The sequence below is a fragment of the Acartia tonsa genome, chromosome 7 (genome assembly GCF_053477335.1).
Source record: "Acartia tonsa isolate MP-2025a chromosome 7, ASM5347733v1, whole genome shotgun sequence".
NCBI lineage: Eukaryota > Metazoa > Arthropoda > Copepoda > Calanoida > Acartiidae > Acartia > Acartia tonsa.
Window position 1 is genome coordinate 34,339,392 of NC_137266.1, and position 25,646 is coordinate 34,365,037.

The window sequence follows — 25,646 nt, forward strand, 5'->3', positions numbered from 1 at the left end:
GCATTTATGTAATGTATTTTGTATATATCAATATTGTCAATGTCTGAGTCTGGACCACACCGTATCATACTAGAGACGTTAAAAAAGGATACCTGCTGCTGATACTGAAATTGATAGTGATATTTGTAAGAATGCAGAGTTAGTACAACCAGACAAAGGTCGTGTAATGATAGGGTGTTATCTTACATAATACCCCGGGTGGTTCCACAGAAAGGTAGATACTATTTCCCCTGGTTGTTGGGCCTGTCATGGAAACAGCCTCGCCTCTAGTTTATTTCATGCCAAAAAAATATATTTGATATTTTAAAAGGTTTGGTGATCTAAAGGCAAATTTTGTTTCTGTTTAGATAACATCAAGAGTAAGGTAATTATCTTTTTAGCGCTTATTTCATGTTCTTTAAAGCTTAGATTATCTAATTTTTTTTAAGCGAAGCTTTTTTCAATACTTAGAGTCGGTCCGTCCGTCTGTCTGCTCGGATCGGTTAACTCTTTTCGTTAATTTAGATCTGTTAAAATTGTCCTATCGATTTCAAACTTTCCATGATGATTCCTAAAACGGTTTGGTACTCTATAATCGTTACCAAGTCCGTACGTGTATTAAATATTTGGAAAATTTATTCCTAATACAACAAGGTACAATGTGTTATTTTTATGTGTTATGGTTGGAAATACACTATATATTTTGAGATATATCCTTATACTAAAGTAACAGGATGTTTGTGTGTCTGTACCGAAGGATCTCGCTAACCGCTGAACCTATCGGGTTCTCCTTAACAGGGTACCTTCTCATAGTTCCTGGGAAGGTTTTTAACTATTTTGGGGGAGGGTACCACCACCCTCCCAAGAGAAATCACAATAAATCGAAATTTTTTCTCTCGAATAAAGACTCCTACGTAACATTGCAAAGTATCGTATAATATTGATAGAGACTTCTTTGAAACATTGCAAGGTATTGTATTATTTTTTTAAAACCAAACATTTAAAGTGCCACTAGAAGCCTCTAGGGGCGTAGCCGCTAGTGTTAAATAACGTAAACAGACTTTAATAATGAATGGTCTTCTTCGAAATTTAAATTTAATTACTCTTTAATTCATGCTAACATGTACATTAAATAGTAAAGCAACCTTATTTAGTTCGTTAGTCCGTCCGTCAAATTGAAGGAATATGGTATAAATTGGGGGATCTGAAGGGAAAAGACAATGGTTAATAAATGGATATTCACCCTGATGATGACAAACAAAATTATCCTCATATATAGATTAAAATTATTGGGTGAAAGGTTTGGACACTACTAGTGTTTGAGCGAACAAATAAGATAACGTGGTTATCAAACTTTGTGTACCATTGTAATTTACAGTTCAATCTCCCCTCCCTCCCCAGCGCCGGTAACCATCATTTATTATAGGATACGTTCTACGATTAAAGTCTGAAATATGAATAGAAGATTCCATTGTTTTTATTAAAAGAGAAGCTTTTCTATAATTAGGGTCGGTCCGTCCGTCCGTCACAAACGGATAGTTTTTTTCGTTAATTTAGGCATGTTAGAATTGTCCTATCAATTTCAAACTTAGCATGGTGATTCCTTTAGAAAGCGTAGCAACTCTATAATCATTACCAAAATGTCCGCACGTCCATTTTAAACATGTTGATTTTTTTTACTTTTTTATCAACAAATTTTTATGTGATCTAATCATCCGATTGATCTGATTTTTGGTATGTTGATTCCTGGGACAACAAAGTATTATGTTATAAGCAAAGCAACTCTATAATCAAGTCCTAAAAATGTAAGTATGTCCATAAACATTATCCTGTATCAAGCAGTTTTTCAACAAATTTACTTACAATTTTGCTCCGATTCTTATACGTTTATATTCTGATTATTCAGTTCTGACACTATATAAGTATTAATGTCCGTTTGTCCTACCGTTTCAGTGCTTCGCTTTTATGGATGTTGTCATCCTTGTATACTTTAGGCTTCGCTACTCATGTATCATAAATGTTAATTTTAATCGAAATATATTTTCAAAAACACCTTTTTAGGGTTCTTGGACAAAGTAGCTTCGGACAAAGTAGCTTCGGACAAAGTAGCTTCAGGACAAAGTAGCTTCCGGACAAAGTAGCTTCAGGACATTTACTTAAGAAAAGTAGCTTCTTAAGAAAAATAGTCTCCAATATGGCCGCAGCGCTCGGCCCCCTGGCCTGCCTAGCCGCGGGCGCTAGGCTCCCTAGCCTATAACCTAACCTAACCTAACCTAACCTATGTTAGCCTCAGAACATTTATTTAAGAAAAATATCATCAACTGATAATACATAGGTGGTTTAGAATTTCGAGGATTTTGCTAAAAGTGGTTGATAGATTTTTACAATTTTTAATATTGTTTTTACAAGTTTAATAATGTTTTTACGATTTTTTGGTTAGGTTAGGTTATAGGCTAGGGGGCCGAGCGCCCGCGGCTAGGCAGGCCAGGGGGCCGAGCGCTGCGGCCATGACCTTTATTAACAGTAGAGCTACTTTCCTTAGGAAGCTACTTTGTCCGGAAGCTACTTTGTCCTGAAGCTACTTTGTCCGGAAGCTACTTTGTCCTGAAGCTACTTTGTCCGAAGCTACTTTGTCCAAGATCCCTTTTTAGGAACTGAACCATAAATTAACATCAAAACATTTCTTGAGCTGTCTCAAAAACACAGTACATACGTCTATACATTTTTAACCTTAAAAGTTCTTAGATTTTCAGTGCATACGTATATACATTTTTAAACCTTAAAAGTTCTAAAATTTAAAAAGGAGTTCATAAGTAAAAGGTGTTTTGAATCTTGTTTTTAGAAAATTTTGATAAAAAAATTTCTAGGGTATTAGATAATAATTTTATGGTACTGGCTTCATATAATTTGATTTGATGAAAAGTGCTAAACGAATATAATTCTTAAAATCATTACCATGTTTCTTTTCAAAATTATTTTCTTTAGAAATTTATTTAAAAAAATTAGGTGCGAGGTTTTTATACAAGTGGATTATTTCTGTCGGTCAATTTAAAAGTCTGATTTGGACCTTTAGGTTAAAATCATAAAAAAATATTCGAATGCAGTTTTTTTATATTTTAGCTTAATGCCTTTCTGAATAAAAAAAGGCATATATGTTTATTTTTTTTCGATCCACTATTTCAAGCATTTTAATGTTTTCTCGTTAATTTTATGGCCCAAGGGCCTACAAAACAGTGGTCTCAAAATTTTTGTTTGTTTGTTTGGCCTATATTCAATTAGTTTTATGGGCTAAAAGCATTACATTTTTTTAGAATTAGTACTTTACAATTTTTTGATGATTACTGCAAAAGTTAGTACGTGAAGAAAGTCGCACAAAAATCAGGATGTGACGTCATAAAAATAAGGGAGATGAGAGGTGAAGTGGGAAAGAATACCCCTAAAAAAGAGATAGATAATCGCTCATTTTTATGATGTCACATTTGATTTTTTGAGCGACTTTCTTCACGCACCAAACTTTATATAAAATTTTTGCGTATCTTGGACATTTAAAAAACATCAGGTTTGAATATCTAAACGAAATGGCTGTAATCTATTTTCATTTTAAAAAGACATATAAATGTTTCATGAAAAAATCTTATTTTTATTATTTCCTCAAAAAGGTGTATTACATATGGACGTTATTATTCTTGTTTTAGTTGTCACGCCAGGGGTATGTGAGGCTAAAGTTGGATTCTGGAGCTCTGGTGGAGGCTTCGGGAACTAAACAGGGCAAATTAAATGGTTTTTGTAGGTATACTAATTTTTATCAAAGCTCCAAAACATTTATAGATAGAAAGTTATTCAGTAAAAGAACATTGACAGATTTATTGACGGATGGACAGACAGACATAAAAAAGAAGATATTATTAATTGTATTTTTAAAATAAAAAGAAAAAATATGTTGGACGTTAATATTTTCCAGAGCTATTTCCCTTAGGAGGCTAATGTAAAAGAGTTATAAACAATAACATTCCCCCCAGGACCTATTGAAAGTTAGACATTGTTTCGCGGTTAGAGAGATCTTTTGATGCATACAGACAGACACATAATCATCCTGTTATTTTTATATATGGATAACCCATTCAATGAAGTTTAAGGGGGGGGGGTGTTAACCCTTGCTCTCGCTCCATTTCACTAAATGTGAATAGCCCCACACCAAAATAAAAACATACTTAAACCCATGAGTTTATAGTAGCTTTATTTTTTAAGAAGAATTTAATCTACTGGATTAGAACCGGTTCTGAGCCAGAGTGAAAAATCATTTATCAAAATATAATAACTATTTCTTTTTAGGATTTTAAATGAGAGCGGAGACTTAGACTTTTTTGGCTGCATTATCGATGGTAAATTAAAGGTAATATATTTATTATTGCGCTAATATGTGAAATAACAGTCCTTTTAGCATACATTTGTAAAATTTATTAGTTAATAGTTAAACAGGGTTTTATTGACCAAGGTTTTGGTCCTGGGGCGTAGACGCTAGTAACAGGATATCTGTATGTCTGAATGTCTGAACCGAAGTATCTCGCTAACCACTCTTGAAGCGATATGATTCTCCTTATATAGTTATAGCGCTTCATAGGGTCTGTAAGGTTTATAACTATATTGGTGGCGGTTGCCACCAACCTCCCAAGAGAAATTGCCTCTTTAAAAAAAGACAACCTTAAAATTAAATTTTTTCTTCTTTTAAAAACTAAAATTGGAAATGGGGAGGTTCGAAACTCCACACTCTATAGGCCTTTAGGGGCGTAGCCGCTAGTTATGAAATATAATAACAAAATAAAAATATACACCTTTTCTACAAATTAAATATCATGAGGTGTTTTTGTAATTTAATTCTATCTATCTAAAATAAATGTTTATGCTATTTTATCCGAACACTGAGGTTAATTTTTTAAACAATATGAGTATTACTTTCCTAACAATTCTTATCATAGCTGACGTAAACTAACAATAATGATGATGTGTTAACAATAGCGAAGCTTTAAAAAACCGAACCAATATGATTCTCCTTTACCGACTGTTTAAATAACCAAACTTACCTGCCCTAAAGTAATAAACAAACAAAGTTTCAATTTATCAATCACCTAACTCTTTGTCTGCATGACCTTAGGCTGAAAGTTCTAACTATGCATGGTAATGAGTTGCGCCTGTTTTGGGCTAAGGCATTCTCCCTACTAATTATTAATGTCGCACACCTAACACAGCAGTAGGAGCAATTTTAATGTTTTTAGTTATGGCGATGAGCGATGCGGTACGTGTTGAGCCACGGTCGCGGATTTAAAATGACTTAGTTACAGGGCCTAGCTGTAGAGTATACTCGCTTTCAAAAATATTTGTTATGCTATGTGAACGAAAACAAAAGAAAAACTTAAGTTTTTTTAGTTGGACTGACAGATAAAAATAAACAGGAATTCCAAGTAAAATTGATAAGTTTCCATTGTGAATATACATTATAACAATGTCTGTCGTTTGTCTGTCTGTCCTATCGTTCAGTAGAAATCTATATTAGATAATATTTTTAGTCAAATTCCTACGACAAAAGAGCATCTACTCATTTAATCCAGCCGTTCTTCAATAACGGTTTAAATAATATTTTATGTTTGCCGAAATTTATTTTCCAGTATGGCTTCGAAACCGATTGATATCCAGTGGATTATAAACGGTTTTTAGCATTACTGAAAAATCATGTATAGTCTTACTGATAATTTTCAATTAATATTAAAATAATAATCATAAAATATGTACCTGTTTTTTAGGGCTAACAAAACTGGATTTGATATTATGATTTTGTTTTAATATCCGCGGAAAGATGTATGTAATAAATTAATATTCTGAACTGCTATTAAAGTATGAAGTCTGGAATTTTTTCGTGTAGATTTCTTTGTCCTCCTTTTTTTTCATTGGGAAAATGGACTGTCATAATTTCTTTTTTCGTATTCATTCGAATCCGGTGGATAGGAACCGGTTCTCATCCATACGAAAAAACTATGTCTAGCATCGTATTATATCCAGCTTTCTACGAATATAGAAATGTACAATCATAAGATTAAAACCAATTTTTTTAGCCCCGAGGTGCCGAAGGCGAGAAATAACTACTCTTGTATTCATTCGAATCCGGTGGATAGGAACCGGTTCTCATCCATACGAAAAAACTATGTCTAGCATCGTATTGTATCCAGCTTTCTACGAATATAAAAATGTACAATCATAAGATTAAAACCAGTTTTTTAGACGGCGCCTTCGGCACCTAGGGGCTAAAAAACTAGTTTTAATCTCATAATTGTACATTCTATATCCGCGGGAAGCCGTTTATAATACGATGCGAGAAATAACTATTACATATATTTTTCTACCCGATGACTTTGTTAATTCATCTATTTCGAAACCTATTTGAATTATTATCAATTCTGTGCTTCGTTGCTTATGAATGTTGTTATATTGACCTCCACTTAGATTTTCTTTAAGTATTAATTTACAGCTAGAGTTACAGAAATGTAACATAAATTGACACAATCCTGTTGAAAAAGTTGTATGTTATAGTGTAAATATACTGTCGACACTGTCGAAACATCGACAGCAAATTAACACTGTAACTACGCTATTTTTTGACAGGGAAAATAAATGACCATTAGTAGCAAAGCAGAAAAAAAATATTTTTTAATTACCAAAATATGTTATTCTTCATTGTAATGGAGATTTTTCAGTACTTATAGACATCTTAATGCAGCTTTATTCGAAAATCAAAACGTTTCAGACTTATCGACAAGTCAAACGGGCGAAGAGATGGTCTTCACAATAATACAAAAATTACAAAATGCTATTGTGCTGAAAACTGTTTACATATTTTTGGCTGGCGAAAATATTTTGTAAAGTTAGTTGGAAAAAAATTGTTTTTAAAAATTAAACTATTTCATATCTCCTCATTTTTCGTTAATTTATTATAATTTCAGGGACCATGTTGGAAAAGCCTACCTGGTTCTGGGTTTATAATCTCACCTTCCCTGTCATTTTCTGGAGACAATATTCTTTACCTGTATCCGGATTGTAGGTATACATTTTTTTATTCTATGAAATATCTAACAGTCTGTTACAGTCAGTTATACAGCGCCCCTAGCATAGTAGAGCCCTGTATTCTAAGAGTTGGAAAAGCAAAATATTTTTTAAAAACCACCCCAAGACTTGAATCTAAAAAATGAATAGCCTTAAACTATCCAATGGCCTGTTTTAAGCTTTCATAAAATGGAGAACTCAATCGGTTCTGTAGTTATCGAACACAAGCTACAGACAAAATACCATCCTACCATATTGTTTTTTGTCTGAAACCTATGAAATTCTCCTTAGTAAGATAGCTTCGACTAGGTCCCGGGATGGTTTTAGGATATCTTTTACATCATTTTTGCCCACTCCGTCCCCCTTCGGATACAGATCTACTAGATGCTAAGGGCGCAGCCACTAGTATCCTAGCCTTTTCAATTTTTTTTCTGTAAGTATGACTAGAGGATTTTACTTCCTTTTAAAAGTAATAGGATTTCTATGTGTCTTCGTTTTGACGCCTGTAGCACAGAATTGATAATAATGTACATGAAGGGACAGTTAGTTTTTATTTTATTTAAAAGTCTTATATTTTTTTGTCCTTTTTAGTAGCGAAGCTACTCTATAATTCACAATGTCCGTCCGTCCGTCTGTCCGTCTGTCCGTCTGTCCGTCCGTCTGTCCGTCCGTCTGTCCGTCCGTCCGTCCGTCCGTCCGTAATTAATGAATTGGGGGAAACGTGATTTTCTCGGCTCCTATAAAAGATAGAGAGCTGAAATTTTTTGACAACATTCCCATCATTAAGGAGCACAACTAACTATAAAACATCAATGGCGGTCGGACTGCTTTTTAGCAGGTTTTAGGCTATTTTTTATATTTTCCAAATATTCCCCATATCTTTGGTGTTTATGGTCCGATTTTCAAAATTTTTTCAGTTAAAGATATCAAAATTAAATTTCCCATCATTTGAAGAAAACAAAAATGACGGTCAGACTGCCTTTTGCAGGTTTTTGGCTATTTTTATATTTTTCACATTTTTCCCCATATCTTTGGTGTTTATGGTCCGATTTTCGAAATTTTTTCAGTTAATGATATCAAAATTAAATTTCCTGTCATTTGAAGAAAACAACAATGACTGTCAGACTGCCTTTTTGCAGGTTTTTGGCTATTTTTGTATTTATCACATTTTTACCCACATCTTTGGTGTTTATAGTCCAATTTTCAAAAATTGTTCAGTTAAAGATATTAACATTAAATTTCTGGTGTTTTAAGAAAAGAAACAATGGCGGCCAAACTGCCTTTTAGCAGGTTTTTGGCTATTTTCATATGTTTGACATATTTCCCCATATCTTTGGTATTTTTGGTCCAATTTTAAAACTTTTTTGCATTAACAGTTTCAAATTTTTTTCCCCCATTGTTATGTGCATCTAGTATGTAATTTACTTAACCGTCTTCATCATACAAAATAAAACAAGGTTTTGTGTTTATTTTCTCCAATAAATCTATTCTTGATTTTAATAAATACACTTTAAATCTACTTCTACGTATTCCCATCCACAATTTTTTGTGCTTCGCTACTTATGGATGTTGTCATCCTTGTTCTTTTTCCTAAATTGATTGATTTGAGTATCAGAAAACCTTTAAACTACTTGGTTGAATAATCTAACAAAATTCTTATTTCACTTTAAATGTTAATATATGTTTTTCCTCCAAGATCGTTTATATATTATATATATTTATATAATATTTCAATGTAAAAAAATATTTTCCCCCCTATTTTTTAGGTTGGGTTTCTTGGGAAAGTTTGATGATGATATTTTACAAGAAGGTTGTCTAGTTGAGGTGGTGGGTTATGAACCTAGGTTACAGGTAGCTATCTAGTTTTATATCTATCTATCTTATGATAAGGATGTCTAGTAGAGGTGGTGGGTTATGAACCTAGGCTACAGGTAGCTATCTAGTTTTATATCTATCTATCTTATGATAAGGATGTCTAGTAGAGGTGGTGGGTTATGAACCTAGGCTACAGGTAGCTATCTAGTTTTATATCTATCTATCTTATGATAAGGATGTCTAGTAGAGGTGGTGGGTTATGAACCTAGACTACAGGTAGCTATCTAGTTCTATATCTATCTATCTTATGATAAGGATGTCTAGTAGAGGTGGTGGGTTATGAACCTAGGCTACAGGTAGCTATCTAACTTATGATAAGGATGTCTAGTAGAGGTGGTGGGTTATGAACCTAGGCTACAGGTAGATATCTAACTTATGATAAGGGTGTCTAGTAGAGGTGGTGGGTTATGAACCTAGGCTACAGGTAGATATCTAACTTATGATAAGGATGTCTAGTAGAGGTAGTGGGTTATGAACCTAGGCTACAGGTAGCTATCTAGTTTTATATCTATCTATTTTATGATAAGGATGTCTAGTAGAGGTGGTGGGTTATGAACCTAGGCTACAGGTAGATATCTAACTTATGATAAGGATGTCTAGTAGAAGTGGTGGGTTATGAACCCAGGCTACAGGTAGATATCTAACTTATGATAAGGGTGTCTAGTAGAGGTGGTGGGTTATGAACCTAGGCTACAGGTAGATATCTAACTTATGATAAGGGTGTCTAGTATAGTATAGGAGGTGGGTTATGAACCTAGGCTACAGGTAGATATCTAACTTATGATAAGGATGTCTAGTAGAGGTGGAGGGTTATGAACCTAGGCTACAGGTAGATATCTAACTTATGATAAGGGTGTCTAGTAGAGGTGGTGGGTTATGAACCTAGGCTACAGGTAGATATCTAACTTATGATAGGGGTGTCTAGTATATGAGGTGGGTTATGAACCTAGGCTACAGGAAGATATCTAACTTATGATAGGGGTGTCTAGTATAGGAGGTAGGTTATGAACTTAGGCTACAGGTAGATATCTAACTTATGATAAGAGTGTCTAGTATAGGAGGTGGGTTATGAGCGTAGGCTACATTTGGATATCTAGCTACCTAGTTTTCTAAATTCCTATCTATCTATCCTATGATAAGGGTGTCTGTAGACTCGTAGACTCTAGGCTTCAGGTAGATATCTAGCTATCTAGTTTCTATCTAAATATCTATCTTATAAGACGGTTGTCTGGTTGAGGTTTTTATTCTTATTTTTTGTTCTTTTCTTTCTCTTTTATTGTTGATTTTTAGTTTAATCTTCATCTTTCTTAAATTCTTCCAAGTCTTCTTAAACAGATTGCCTACTAAATAACTTCCTTGTTTCTTTCTAAACGATGTTTTGAAAATACTTTTAGTAGGGAAACCTTTTGAGGCTAAGAAGACCCTTTACCAGTTTTGACTTTATTTAAATAATTTTACCACACAATTGATCTCAAGAACCTACATAACTAAAAATAGCTTATAGATAGATTAGGTTAGAGACAAGACATTATGGCTTATGCAGGCGGTTTTAAGTAAAATGTCTCACGTATAATCTTTATGGTCAAATTTGAATATAATTTATCATTTAAAAACAAAATTTTCTTTAGGAAACAATTTTGATGCCTAGAATAAAGAAATTGTCAGATCAGGTTATACATTTCCTTATAAAAAACATATTTAATCTTTTAATCAAAAGTTAATTTTGATTTATAAATACAATAAAATACAAAAAAGGACCTTTTCTTTCTCTCACTCTTTTCTATTTCAAAGCAGAAAATAAAAATGTTTCGGGGGAGTGTGAAAATGTACAATAATCATAAAAAAATAAATATCACTATTACAGCATAAAGTTATTGGTTGAAGACTTAGACACTGCTAGTTTGAGCCAACCATTCATGATTTATCATCTCAACAATGTTTAAGCCAAGCTTTACAAAAAAATGACGTCATACAATACAAATTACCAATGAGAGCAATATGATTTTAATGATAGGCCAGTATGACGTCAATTAATTAGAGGAACTATAAGCTGGTTCTATGTAGTTCATTATTCCCTTCCTCCATGATAGTTAGACATATTTAGGTGTATAACTGTGATATATCAACAAAGGAACATTTCTGTAAAAATCCTTTGCTTCAAGACCCATATGAAGATTATTTTGTACAGGTAAATAAGTATGATTCCTAGAACAACAAGGTACAATATTATAAGAAAGGCATATACAGTGTGTTATTTATGAGAACTTTTTTGAAAGCAATTATAGTTATCAGAATTTAATAATAAACGGCTTATTTTCTTCGTTTTTTAATGCAATTAATAGAACAACAAAAAAATATTTCAGTTTTTATTTAAAAAGTACAGTAAAATGTAAAATTCAAAACTTAGGTGTCAACATCTAAAAATGGTTTTAGCGCATTTTTCTTATGCTCAAATATTCAACCTTTTGTGGGGTAAAATTGCTTCCAAAAAAGTTCTCATAAAAAAACACACTGTATATAATCAAATTCTAAAAATGAAAGTATGTCCTTTTACTGCATCCTGCATTTCCGTAATTTTGCAATAAATTTATTCAAAACTTTGTATAGACTTACAAAATAAATGTTCTGTTAATTAAGTTCAGACAATCTAAAAGAGTTATTGTTCGTTTGTCTTTCCTTATGATTAAGAGCTTGTTTTTTACAAATTAAAAAAAATATTTTCTTTCAGGTTAAACCTAGCACGTTCGAAAAGGCTGGAGAGGGTTTATTTGCAAAGGTAACAATTATTTTAATAGGTTCCAGGACAAACGTCGGAGTGACAAACGTCGAAGTTGACAAACGTAGGAGTTTCTAAAATATTAATTAAATATTGCTATACAGGTTAGGTAAGGATAATATATGAATATACAAATAAGCCCCACGCAGGGGTTAAACATTTGAAAAACCTATAAGGTGGATTAAAATAGGTTAGGTTAAGTGTCCACTCCGACGTTTGTCCTAGGACCTTTTACTAGAGAACAAGTAAAAAGATCAAATATTTGCAAATCATTGTGTTTTATTCACATTTCATTTAGAAAAATTTGAAAAAATTAAGTATTTGCTGCTTTTTAGCTTGTGCTGTAATCCAAAAATTTTAAAAACTGCTAATTTTAAAATTTTAACAAATCAATCTGGAATCTGGATTTAGACAAATTATATATAATAGTCAGGAAGGGACAATAGAAAATTATGTCTTTCCCCAAAACATACAGGGTGCGCCACATAAATCCGGACTTTTTAAAAACGGCCATAGCGCCAAAACTACTTGACCAATCAGGACGTTTGACCCCACTATAAAAAGCTTAGGTAATGACCATTTTGCCCATGAAAATCTTTGGACGATGGAGGACGTGTATGCTGAGCTGGCCGCGCATATGTTCAACAAGGCAGATTCGAAATGCGCACGTAGTTTACCGTTAATTCTCGACTTGGGCCTACTAAATCTCACCTCAGCCCATCTGTATGTGAGATGGACTTATGAAACTTTCTGGAGATACTATCAGATACCTAGTGAAAACACTAGAAAAGACCAGAGCTCTCTATCCCAGCTGACTTGGCTGTAGTGCTGCGACAAAGTGAATCAAGGTAGATTTTAAGATGTCAAAAACGTCAAAAATCTTGAAAATTTCTCGGTTCTTGACTTCAGGGGCCCATATGGAACCTTGAAACTCGGTTTAGACTATGTGTTGCGCTGACAACCCTATCTTAATCTTCATGTTATTTTTAAAAAGGTATAAAACGTTGTTCCAGCTCAACTGTGGCCCAAATGAGAGCCGCCGTGTTTAAGGGTACATTGAAAGATGGGTTAATTTGGATCCTGCGGTTACTCACTTCCTAAAGGAGATGTGGCCTCCCAGCAGCCCTGATCTTAATCCAATGGACTTTTGGGCCTAGAGCGCCATTAAAGCATGAACCATTAGTCGCGCCCATACCAAAAAGACCTCTCTCATTGCTCCTATTATAGAGAACTTCGCCGTCTTGGACAGGGACATGGTGACCAGGGTCGGCGGGCGGTTCAGGGGACGGGTAGAGGCGGTGATTAAGGCTGGCGGCAATTTTATTGAATAATCTAATAGTCATATACCTAGTTTGATTACCAGTTTTTAAAAAAATCTTTAAAATTGACGATTTTATGTTTATTTGTTTGAAAATAAGAAAAAGTCCGGATTTATGTGGCGCACCCTGTATAATTTTCTATTCTGATAAAAAAGTTCGGAGTAAAAAAAATTTGTCGTCCATTTTATGGACGTCCAACCTTTTTATTTTGAGGGGTGTAAAACAAGGGGTTCTATAGATTGAAGGGGTAATCTAATATATTTCTAATATTTTGAGGAGGGGGGGCCGGGGGGGGGGGTGAACAGGGGGTTTGATGGGGATAAACACCCTTTTACCCCCACACTTGGACGTCTATGGCCAATTGTCCCGGTATTATTGTTTTATTTTTTTTATTATTTAGGTTGATATAGAACTTGGCACTATCATAGCATTCTACAATGGGGTTAGGGTAAGTAAAAGTTTTTGTGTTTTGCTTTTTAGGGTTGCATATTTACAGCTGTTTTGGTAGCTAGTTATAAAAAAGCTTTGCAATGAAAAAAATAACATATAAAAAGAATGACTGCCGATATAATCCATCTTTATTGGTCAAGGTTATTCAAACAGTTGCAAATTCCTGAAATTACATACATAAATTAATGATCATAATTGAGACAAAATGTTAAAATTAACATCTTAAATTCAAATGTATAAGTTCAGTTTTTTTTTAATAAAGAAAGACTTACTGTTTAAATAGTTATCAACAAAATCTGGGAGTAGCTATGCTCCTGGCTACTTTAAGTTTGAATGAATACACGTTACTATTGCTAAAAAGGCATGTGGAGGGAAAAAAGCACATTGTAGAATGGCGGAAAAAGAAATCAAGTTTGTGTGAAAAAGAGGTCGTCTTGAAGATTATTTTAAATAAGGAATTATAATGCATATTTTTTTTAAAAACTATATCACATAACATATTCAATATTTTATTTTCCAAATTCTAGAAAATGACTATTTCTTGCTGAAACAACAGCAAATGCCAAAAAAGCTTTTCTGTTGTGTACAAATTTTAATAATATTATTAAAAAAAACAAGGACAACAACATCCATAAAAATCAGATGTTATTGCAAACAAACAGTAACACTTGTAAAGTGACAAAACTTTATATACAGAATATTAATTTACAAGTCTAAGCAAAAATGAATAAATTACGTAAATCCTGGATATTGTTTTAGGACATGATTATAGAGATGTTTGCTTAAGATATTGTTGACCCTGTTTATTGTTCCAAAACCAGATAAATGGGATATTTATTTTATACATAAAATTATTGTCAAACAAGGATGACAACATCCATAAAAAATCCAATGGGAGGACAAACGGACATTAACACTTGTTTAGTGTCAGAGCTGAATAAACAAAATTTAAATGAATAAGAGTCAAAGCAAAATTGTGAGTAAATTTGTTGGAAAACTTCCTGATACAGGATAATGTTTATGGACGTACTTACATTTTTAGGACTTGATTATAGAGTTGCTTTGCCTTAAATATTGTACTTTGTTGTCCCAGGAATCAGTATCCAAAAATCAGAACATTCGGATAATTAGATCACATAAAAATTTGTTGTTAAAAAAGGAAAACATATTTAAAATGGACGTACGGACATTCTGGTAATGATTATAGAGTTGCTACGCTTTCTAAATCGTACATAACTACTACAGGAATCACCATGCAAAATTTGAAATCGATAGGACAATTCTAACATGCCCAAATTAACGAAAAAAGCTATCCGTCTCAGACGTACGAACGGACCGACCCTAATTATAGAAAAGCTTCGCTTTTAAAAAGTTGTCAAAAAATCTGCATGTTTAAAATGGATGTTTTAAGAGCTTACTTATACATATTAAAACTGACCAAGCTTTCTTTGCTTGATTCACTACATTAAGAGATGCGATGAAAAGTATTTTTTTTAATTGAAATGTTTTTCAGAATGTTAAAGTAGACTTTTTCCTTTTAAATTGGATTAAGAAAGATTTCTAACAAAAGGGTTTTGTACATGTTAAATTGTTAATATAAAAAACCATATACATAAGTAGCTAAGTAGCTGTCTAATATGTTTCTAAATGTACTAAACGCTTGGTTTCACGAGATTATATAAAAGATCGCGTCCCAATTTTCATAATTCTTATAAACACCGCCCACCAATTTTCTAAAACTTATGTTTTCAGCATATCAAGTCTAAAAAAGCCAAAAATGTGTAAAAACACGGATGCTCTAAAATGCACAAAAACTACTAAAAAACAGAAACCTAAAAATTTATTCCAAAAACTACTAAAAAGGCAGAAACCTTTTGATATTTTAATATGACCCATTAATTACATTTAAATTATATGAAAATTATTTTTTTCTTGAAAAAGTCTTCTTTTGCACAGGTTTCTGACAAAATGTAGACTTTTAGGAAAATAGAAATTATTTTTGATTCTTTAATCATCATAAATTGGAAGTTCGTATAATTTTAGATATTGAAAATTGACAAGGTTTCGTTATCCTTCTACAAGGAGTCAAATTTTGATATTCAGAAAATTGATTTTAATCTTACATAACTGTTACAGAACTTACCATCCTAAGTTTGAAATCGATGGGACAATTCTGACATGCCTAAATTAACGATAAGAGATAACCGTTGTACCGTCCCTAATTATAGAAAAGCATCGCTTTTAAAAATAAGTATTTCTAATAAGACAACCAACCCTTTGATATCTATCTAGGTACTTGCAGATACAGATACAGACAGACCAACCCCTTTTATATTCATATATTTATATATATATCTATCTATCCATATATCTATCTATCTATATATCTATCTATCTATCTAGGTACTGGCAGATACAGGCAGACCAATCCCTTTCATATTTATATATCTATATATCTATCTATCTATCTATCTAGGTACTGGCAGATACAGATACAGACAGACCAACCCCTTTCATATTTATATATCTATATATTTATCTATCTATCTATCTATCTATCTATCTATCTATCTATATATCTATCTATCTAGGTACTGGCAGATACAGATACAGACAGACCAACCCCTTTTATATTTATATATAACTATCTATCTATATATCTATCTATCTATCTAGGTACTGGCAGATACAGTCAGACCAACCACTTTTATATTTATATATCTATCTATATATATATCTATCTATCTATATATCTATCTATATATCTATATATCTATATATCTACCTATCTATCTAGGTACTTGCAGATACAGATAGAGACAGACCAACCCATTTTATATCTATCTATCTACCTAGGTACAAGCAGATACAAATACAGTCAGACCAACCCCTTTTATATTCTATTCATATATTTGGGTTTTAAAATGAAAACGTAAAACAAAATTTTTTTGGAGGGGATTTTTATTGGGAGTTTGGGGATACCCTCTCCTAAAATGATTTAAAACCTCTACTGGACTTCCAAGCAGCTTCGCTGTAATGGAGAACCATATCAGTTCAGCGGTTAGCGAGATCCTATATATCTATCTATCTATATATATATCTATCTATCTATCTATATATCTATCTATCTATCTATATATCTATCTAGGTACTGGCAGATACAGATACAGACAGACCAACCCCTTACAAGATTTCATTAGACGATGATTTTGATTTAGGTAAAGCTTAATTAAGGTTTTTAAAACCTAACCTTTGATTGCACGACTTTGGGCTGAAAGTCTTGACTTCTAAATATAATTATGTAAAAACGGATCCTTTTTAATGTTATTTTATAAGTTTGTTTATTTCAATTCAATAGCTTTCACATGAACCAAATTTTACCAAAAATAAACACCTTTATGTTGGTTTTGGAAAGTTTATATTAGTCTTTTAAGATTTAAAACAAGAATAATTATGTTCTTAACAGAGCAGTATAAGTAGGTAATATATCAAAGAACAGTAAACTGTAATATATAATAAAAGATAAGAAAAGAAAAGGGGGAGTCGACCCACCCCCACTTTCAAATGTAGTTTTTTTTTTGGGGGGGGGGGCATTTTTATTGGGGCGATTACTATTAGAATAGTTGGTGATACCCTTTCCCAAAATAGTTATATAACCTTTCCAGGCCCTATAAGAAGCTACCTTGTAAAGGAGAACCATATCGGTTCAGTTCGGTTCAGTGGTTCACACACATAAATCCTGTTACTTTTATTTATGATTTAAAAGAAGCTACCTTGTAAAGGAGAACCATATCGGTTCAGTGGTTAGTGAGATCCTTCGTTATACACACACAAATCCTGCTACTTTCTCGACACCCGTCTAGACTGAAGGACGGACGAACGGATATACGGACTTACCCAATATGTAGATCAATTTTGCTAATAAAAATCTTCTTTGATCAATATTATTTATAAAGTAGAATTATGTAACCTAATTTCAAAAGATGATTTCTACCATATTTCTTTGAATGGATTAATACATTTTTAAAAAGATTAGTAATGATAAAAGGGAAGCCTTTTTCTTTCATAGATAGCTGAATAAAATTTCAAAGAGTATATTTTGGTACTTTAAAAAAAATAAACAAGTATAGAATTAAAGGATTTAAGTCTTAAAATATAATGAATTGATAGATTTTTAAGAAACTATTAAACGATAAAAAAAAAATTTTTGCTCATATTTCTATTTTGGCTTTAATGCCAGTTGATAAAAGTTTATTTATGTATCTGGGAACTATTACTATATAACAATGGTAGAATTTTCTTCATTGTTCAGAACCAGTTTATTTCCAGAGGAAATAAAGCGGTAAGTTGAGCAGCAGAACTAGGGAGGGAGAGGACATTATGCTGTTTTTTACACATGTCTCCAAATATTATTCGTTGGCTAAACAACTTTGTGGATTTTTATTGAATTTTGATTGTTTGGTTAATTAAGTTGATTGTCCAAAGTTTCAACCACTAATTGTAATTTACAGAAAGGGTAATTTTAGTTATCATAATTGGGGATAAATATGGAATATAAATTTATTACCCATTATCTTATCCCTTTAGATCCCTGAGCATATCTTGAAATATAATTTTATTTTAGATTTACCAGACGAGTATACAACTATTTCAAATTATAATGCCACATTAGGTCATAAGGTAACATCTTACTTAATCTTTCTAATGATGCAATAAATATTACCTAATAAAGAAGTCATAAAAAAGTTTTACAATACAAATGACCAATAATTTGGCCAGTTTATATTTTATTATTTATCAATATAAATTTATACTGGTCTATCATTGGTCATTTGTATTAAATGACGTCATTTTTATCAGGCACTATCTGCTGATTCTTTTGAATTAATTTATTAAAATCTTAATTCTTCTGTGTGAAAATCATTAAGCGTTAATCATTCTAATGTTTTTAATTCACTAATCTTCAGTAGGTTGACAAGAATTTGAAAAAATATTACAGCAATTAAAATTATAAATCATAGCATAAATGAATCTTCTTTATGTTACCAAGAATCATTGTATATACGTATAATTAAAAAAAACTACCATTATGAATCTTTATTAATGTTAGTACGCAAAAGATGTATTTAATGTAACATTGACTTTAGTAAAACCTTCGATTTACTAAAACAAATTCGATTTAGTGAAACAATGAGGGTCATTTTTTCGCGTAATTCTGTCTTATTTAGTCAAAGTTTTCTTCCTTAAAACCAAATGTATATAAATGAAATGGTCCATAATTAAGAACAGTTTGACTTAATAAGAGCATTTGACTACAATTCAACATCCAACTTTCCGAAAAATGAGACTCTTTTTCAAGGTTTGCCATAGTTTTCAACCTAACTGTGAAGTAGACGACTTTTTTCATCCAAGATTTGGAACCATTAGGTAAGTTTATTTTCTTTTCAATCTTGCAGCTGCTACATTACTAGGCTATATCCGTAAGTCTATTTATTCTTATATAAAAGTAACAGGATGATTATCTGTATTTGTGTCTGCAGATTAAGATCTCGCTAAGTTCTAGCTAAGTTCCAGTTCTCTTACAGTGAAGGTTTTTATAGGTCCAGGGAAGGCTTTAACTATTTTTTTGGAGTTACCCCGAGCCCTCCCAAGACAAATCGCCTATGGAAAAATCCCCCCCCCCCCCCTCTTAAAAAAATATATAAAAAACTTTTTCTTTCAAAATTGAAATGAAAATGCAGGGTTGACTTTCCCCCTTTCACCCAAGTGCCTCGAGTAGCCTCTGGCGGCGTAGCCGTCAGTGCCTTAATTTATAAATACAATTTACTCGGTTTCTACACTAGTTGTGTGAACAACATTAACCTATAAGGTATTATGTATTATAAAAAAAGTGGCTGCTATACTAACTTACAAGCTATTAAGTGCTTACAAAAAAGACTTCATACAATACAAATGACCAATGAAAGGCAAATACACAGACTAAATTACCAATGGCAGGCCAGTATACATTTTAATTGACCAGTGGTAGGCCAGTATGACGTCATTTTTATAGGCGCTTTAAAAAGCCTCCTAACCTACCTTTCCTCGTTAATTTTAATTATTATTTGCTAGTTGATTATTATATCCGTCCGTCTATTTATTCATTATTATATCCTTATTAAATTTTTATGAATTTGATTATCTTACAATCTATTTTTATATTACATGGTGAAGTTCTACTTTTATAATATTAAAAATATATTTTCAAGGTGCGTAGCAGCTCTTCAAGACATTAGAAAAGGGGAAGAAATCACAATTAACTACAGGTAAAGTCAATTGAGCTTTTTTTTATTTTATTTGCTTCTTTTAGAGAGTTATATTTTATACAAAGAAAAATGTTATCTTGGTAGTTCCTTACCATATCTTTGTTTAAATTATGTTTTGACTTATTTTTAACGGAATAAGGGTTGAAGTTAAAATAGTTTTCTTTGTATGAAACATTCTTCCGGATAAAGAAATTTTGCACACACTTTAGACAATTGCCCCACTCACGGTGTTTTCTCACAAAGTACCTATCAAGCACTGAACCCCTTTATTTTTTAAAAATATTGAAAATAAGAAGGCTCTTTTTTCTCCTATGCCTAATCCCATAACTAAATATAACCTAACCTAAATTAAAAAAACAAAGAAATGAAAACACTTTAAAAAAAAACGTCTATTCTACATTTAAAACGTATTTTTACCCCGTGCGGGGAGCCATAGGCGTCCAAGGGGGGGGGTAATGGGCCATTTGGCACCCCCAAACGATTTTGGGGGTGCCGTAGGCACCCCCAAAATTTTTTGAACAATACCCCCCCCAAAAAAAAATTACCCCTACCTTGGGGGTGCCGTAGGCACCCCCAACGATTTTGGGGGGGGTATTTACCCCCCCGAACCATTTTGGGGGGGGTAATTACCCCCCCCCAAAATAAATGTTCTTAAAAGAAAACCATTTTGGGGGGGGTAATTACCCCCCCCCCAAATTGAATGTTCTTAAAAAAAAAATTTTACTGAAAATTTTTTTTTTGGGGGGGGGAGGGAGTAATCCTCGCCCCCCCCCCCCTAAAAAAAGTCATAGTGTGACTCGAGCCTTGAGGTGTAATATATTTTATGTTCCTCGTTTGGTCTCCTAATAGTTAATGAAAAGTATATCCTAATGTTTCAATTAAATCAGATCTTGAACACCATGATAACAAAAAATTTAATAGTTTGATCATGTTTTATTTGCTTGGGCCTTTATAAGGGCTAAAACCATCCCGGGGATCTATGATGTAATTGTAAAGCACTGAAGATTCCATAAAATAGATACCTAACTAAATTAAATATTTCATTAAATAATGAAAAAGAATTTCTATAGGCGATTTCTTTTGGGAGGATGTCAGGGTGTCTCAAAACTAGTTATAAAACTTACCAGGACCTATAAGACGCTTCACTTTAAAGTATAAGCATATTGGTTCATTGGTTAGTGAGTTAATTATTGTATTTTTATGTTCTAAAGAATGAGATACTACTATATATTTGAATAGTAGTGGCGCCCTTAGCATCTAAGAACTCGTGTTTTCTAAAGGGTAAAAAGGGAGGAAGAAATAGCCTAAAACCACTCAAAGGATTGACCTATAATAGTGTGGAACCATCATGGGATCTATGTGAAGCTTTTCTAAAAAGGAGAACTCAGTATTAAAAGTAATGAAATCTGAAGCTATAGTCAAATAAACCTTACTTACTACTTTATGTTATAGGATAGTACTTATTAACTTAACAGATTAGGTAGGTGCTTTTTTTACATAATTAAATAACCCCCCCCCCAAAAATTTTACCCCCGGGGTAAATTAGTTTGGGGGGGGTAATTACCCCCCCCAACAGATTTGGGGGGAGTATTTACCCCCCCCAACAGACTTTAGGGGGGGTAATTACCCCCCCCAATCAAATTTTACCCCCGGGGTAAAAATTTTGGGGGGGGTAAAAAAAAATTTCGGCGCGCTTCGCGCGCCATTTTACCCCCCCCAAACACGAATTACCCCCCCCACTAAAATTTTTTACCCCCCCCAAAAAAAAAAGCTTGGACGCCCCTGCGGGGAGCTCTAACCCTTACTTAACCTAACTAAATGCTTTCTAAAGCCAAAATACATTTTAAAGGAAATATATCAATTCTCTTTGCAGTACATATTAAAACTATAAACATTACCTACATTCTAATTACATTTAAAAATGATATCCAACTAAAAAGCTTAATTTGTATTTTGAAATGCTTATTTTGATAATCACATTGTCAGTACTTAAAAGAAAAAAGCGAAAACAGAGAGAACTTAGAGTACTGGAGTTTTCATTTTAATCAAACTCTTAAGTTTTAGGGTTTAGTTTAATAAGTTTTTAATTTATTATTTGTTACTTAATATTTTTTAGTTAGTTTTATTGGGTTGGTTTAGTTTTAGATTATAATTTTTAACCGAGTGGCGTGCTATAGGGTGCTCTTTAGGAGGATTTCTATACCCGCCTTGGTGATTGGAAATGCCGGCTTTCCCTTTTTTTCACCCCTTAATGGTGTTACACCCACCAGGTGAATCACTGAGCACGTCACTGGTTTAAACTTTTTATATTCTTCCAGTGCTCTAAGTTTACTCTAGGGAGGAGGAAGACCAAGAATAAGTTTGGCCGTCCTTCTGGTCTGTATATCTTCTGTCTGGTCTGTTATTCTCCTGATCTGTGGTGTATTCCAGGTACAACCTGACCCTGGCACCAACATGGTACAGAGTTGCCTGGGCTAGATATCAAAAGGTAAAAGAATCATCTTTTTTTAATCAAGCGGATACGCCTCTAGAGGCATCTAGGGGCACTTGAGGGAAGGGGGGGGGGGATGTTTGAGGACATACTCACATTTTTAGGACTTGATCATAGAGATGCTTCGCTTATAACATTGAACCTAAAAAAATCAGTATTAAAATCAGATGACTAGGGTAATTTTATCTAATAGAAATTGGCGTCAAAATGTTTTAAATTGACGTACAAACATTCTGGTAACTATTATAGAGTTGCTACGCTTTCTAAATCGTACCTAATTGTTATAGAAATCACCATGCAAAGTTTGAAATCGATAGCTTCATTCTATCGTGGCTAAATTAACGAAAAGAGCTAACCGTTACGGACTGACGGACTGATTCAATAGTTGAAAGCTTCGCTTTTAAAAATAATCATCATTTCAGAGTGTCAGACGCTTGCCTGAATGGCGTAGCGCTGTCCAGGATGGTGGTGTGTCAAGATCATCTTCAAGAGCCAGTCTTTTCCATTCAACCAGCTTCGCGGATTTATACCTGTCTTAAACAGCCCATCATAACAAATATTTAATTATATATTTCTTACTCATTAGATCCAATTTCGACGCTTTAGGTCACTTTTAAAAGTTCAGTAATTCTAAATTTCTAATAGATCAATTGTATTAAAACTTTTTTTACATCTAGAATTAAAAATTAACTTGAAAAAATTATACATTGATTTCAAATTATAAGGGAACATATTTTCTGAAATTTTTAAAGCTCCTTGAGACTTAATGACTGTTAGTATATGAAGCTTTTTATAGAGACTATAAAAAATAACGGCATACTGGCCTACCATAGGTCAATTAAAATGTATACTGGCTTGCCATTGGTAATTTAGTTTGTGTATTAACCTATCATTGGTCATTTGTATTGTATGACGTCATTTTTTATTATAGGCACTATAAAGAGCTTCTAAGCACATCATTGGAACCAGCTTATATTAACAAAGTCTACAAAAAAATATATACATGGGGATCACATGACTAGAGATGGCATGCCTAAATAAAGACTTTTTCGCGTTTACGTTTGCTGCGCTCTCACTTTATATAATTGAGTCTATGCTTTATCAAATTATTGTACCATTAGTCATCTAATCAGATGCATTCATAAAAAAATATATATAAATTTTTCCTCAATTTTCAATTACTTAAATAGTTACCAGTAACACATAAAAAAGCCTTTTAATTACCTCTGAATAGATCTTAAAATTTTAAAATCTTTTAGTTTCCAATAAAATATGTTTTTATAACTGACTTTTATTTTTCCCTATATTCAAAATCACATTTTCTTTTATAGAACTAGTTAAAAAACAAATAAAGCGTTAATGTATTTATATTTTTTTGTCATGTTCTTAGTATTTTAATCTTTAAAACTATTTGATCAGTTAATATGCCTTTTTTTCTTTTTTTATGAAGAAATAATATTCTAATATCTTTGATGAATTCAATTATAAAATGCTATTATTCATACATATATATTTTTTTAAACGCGCAGCTTCTCTATAATAAGAATATTGTTTCTCGTATTCATTCGAATCCGGTGGTTAGGAACCGGTTCTCATCCATACGAAAAATCTATGTCTAGCATCGTATTATATCCAGTTTTCTACGAATATAGAAATGTACAATCATAAGATTAAAACCAGTTTTTTTAGCCGGTGCCTCCGGCACCTCGGGGCTAAAAAAACTAGTTTTAATCTTATAATTGTACATTCTATATCCGCGGAAAGCCGTTTATAATACGATACGAGAAATAACTATTCCAGTATTGCTTCGAACCGATTAATATCCGGTGGATTCTCAGCCATACTAAAAACTCATGTATAGCATCTTATTACAAACAATTTTCCACTAATATTAAAATAAAAAAATAATATTAATATTAGACTTATTTACATTTACACAATTGTCCTTGTTTTTTATTTGAATTTTAGTTATATCTAAATTATATGTAAGGGTCTTTGATTAATCTAATCCCTTTGATTCTCCTAATTTTCTTAGAAACTTAGGGCATAGTCAAATAGTCTAGTAGTTATTTATCGCTTCGTATTATAGACAGATTTCCGCGGATATTAAAATGAAAAAATATAAGATTACCAGTTTGTTAGCCCAGGCTAACAAAATCAATTTATGATTTTTGTTTTAATATGCGTGAAAAATTGTCTGTAATAAGATACTATACATGATTTTTCAGTATGGCTGAAAACTGGTTTTCTAAAGAGCAATTTTAACCTTGATTTGACTGGCATAATATATTTTCTCTGGGTAAATTATTCCTGTCCCCAAACTAAATGTTCTGCATATTATTTATTAGTATACTTGTCTATGCTCTTTTAAATTATGGTATTCGCTATTCTTATTAAGTTCTAAAAATTATATTATTTTCTAATATTGTATAAAATATGTGATTATAAAACTCGTATTAATTTATATATACAAAAGAAGTCCTTGGCATAGGGGCAAAGTCTTTTGCAATAACTTTATAAGCTACGGGTCTACCAAACAGCTGAACTTACGTAAGCCGGCAAATTTTTATTTGTATTTTAAAAAATTTATGTTTTTCGTTCATTAGGTCAAATATTTTTTTTTTTTAAGTTGGTTATAGAAAGCAGCTTATAGGGCCTAATAAAAATTACGTCATACAATACAAATGGCCAATGATAGGCCAGTATACATTTTACCATTGATGAATTAAAATGCATACTGGCCTATCATTGGTCATTTGTATTTTATGTTGTCATTTTTTATTGGTCACTATAAGCTGCTTTCGGTTTGTGAATATAACCTGTCCAATTAAATCCAGCTGTTTAGCCTATAACATTGCAAAAAGCGGCTCTTTTCCAAGCAGCCTCCTTTTGTATTTCGTGCTTGATGCTAAAAATCTTCCAAATAAATGATGTGATATATAATGCCTTGATAATAATGCTTGCTCAAATTAATTCTAAAATAAAATATACAATTGTGAATCAATTTTTTCAAATGATTTTTAAAATGCTTTATTTAAACTAGCGGATGAGCCCCAAGAAACTAGAGGAGGACGGAGTAGATTAGATAATTAGCCTAGAACCACTTCTAGACATTTATAAAACTTTTTCGAAAAGTAAAACCAATTTGGACCTTTTTTTACAAGATCATAAGCTTTAGAAAAATAAACTTATTACTTTATATTATAGGTTATACTGAACGACTACAACCCTAGAGGCCTCTAGGGGCACTTTTAAAAAGGGTGTTGGAGTAAGCAGTTCCTCCACTTTAGATTTTTAAAGAAAATAAATGGGGGGGGGGGGGGTAGGGGGGTAATTTTTTCCAGGGACGATTTCACGGG

The 25,646-nt window shown here is 32.5% G+C and overlaps 1 protein-coding gene across 3 annotated transcripts in view; it reads left to right on the forward strand.

The window, feature by feature from the left end:
* LOC145323641 (histone-lysine N-methyltransferase SETD7-like) overlaps positions 1–25,287 on the forward strand; it is a 31,932-nt gene extending 6,645 nt beyond the window's left edge. Inside the window, exons 4-19 of one of the 3 annotated variants that reach the window (XM_080166043.1) lie at positions 346–364; positions 3,675–3,769; positions 4,312–4,372; positions 6,972–7,069; positions 8,838–8,881; positions 9,474–9,514; positions 10,575–10,616; positions 11,051–11,134; positions 11,675–11,722; positions 13,442–13,489; positions 16,640–16,709; positions 18,116–18,171; positions 18,851–18,918; positions 19,740–19,796; positions 22,227–22,284; positions 22,710–25,287. In XM_080166043.1, the coding sequence (XP_080022169.1) occupies positions 346–364; positions 3,675–3,769; positions 4,312–4,372; positions 6,972–7,069; positions 8,838–8,881; positions 9,474–9,514; positions 10,575–10,616; positions 11,051–11,134; positions 11,675–11,722; positions 13,442–13,489; positions 16,640–16,709; positions 18,116–18,171; positions 18,851–18,918; positions 19,740–19,796; positions 22,227–22,284; positions 22,710–22,826 (1,006 nt within the window). In that variant the 3' untranslated portion in view covers positions 22,827–25,287. Of the gene's footprint in view, positions 1–345; positions 365–3,674; positions 3,770–4,311; positions 4,373–6,971; positions 7,070–8,837; positions 8,923–9,473; positions 9,515–10,574; positions 10,617–11,050; positions 11,135–11,674; positions 11,723–13,441; positions 13,490–16,639; positions 16,710–18,115; positions 18,172–18,850; positions 18,919–19,739; positions 19,797–22,133; positions 22,285–22,709 lie in introns of those variants that run through there. The other 2 variants (XM_080166042.1, XM_080166044.1) reach the window with 2 other exon arrangements.
* The last annotated feature ends 359 nt before the right edge of the window (positions 25,288–25,646 follow it).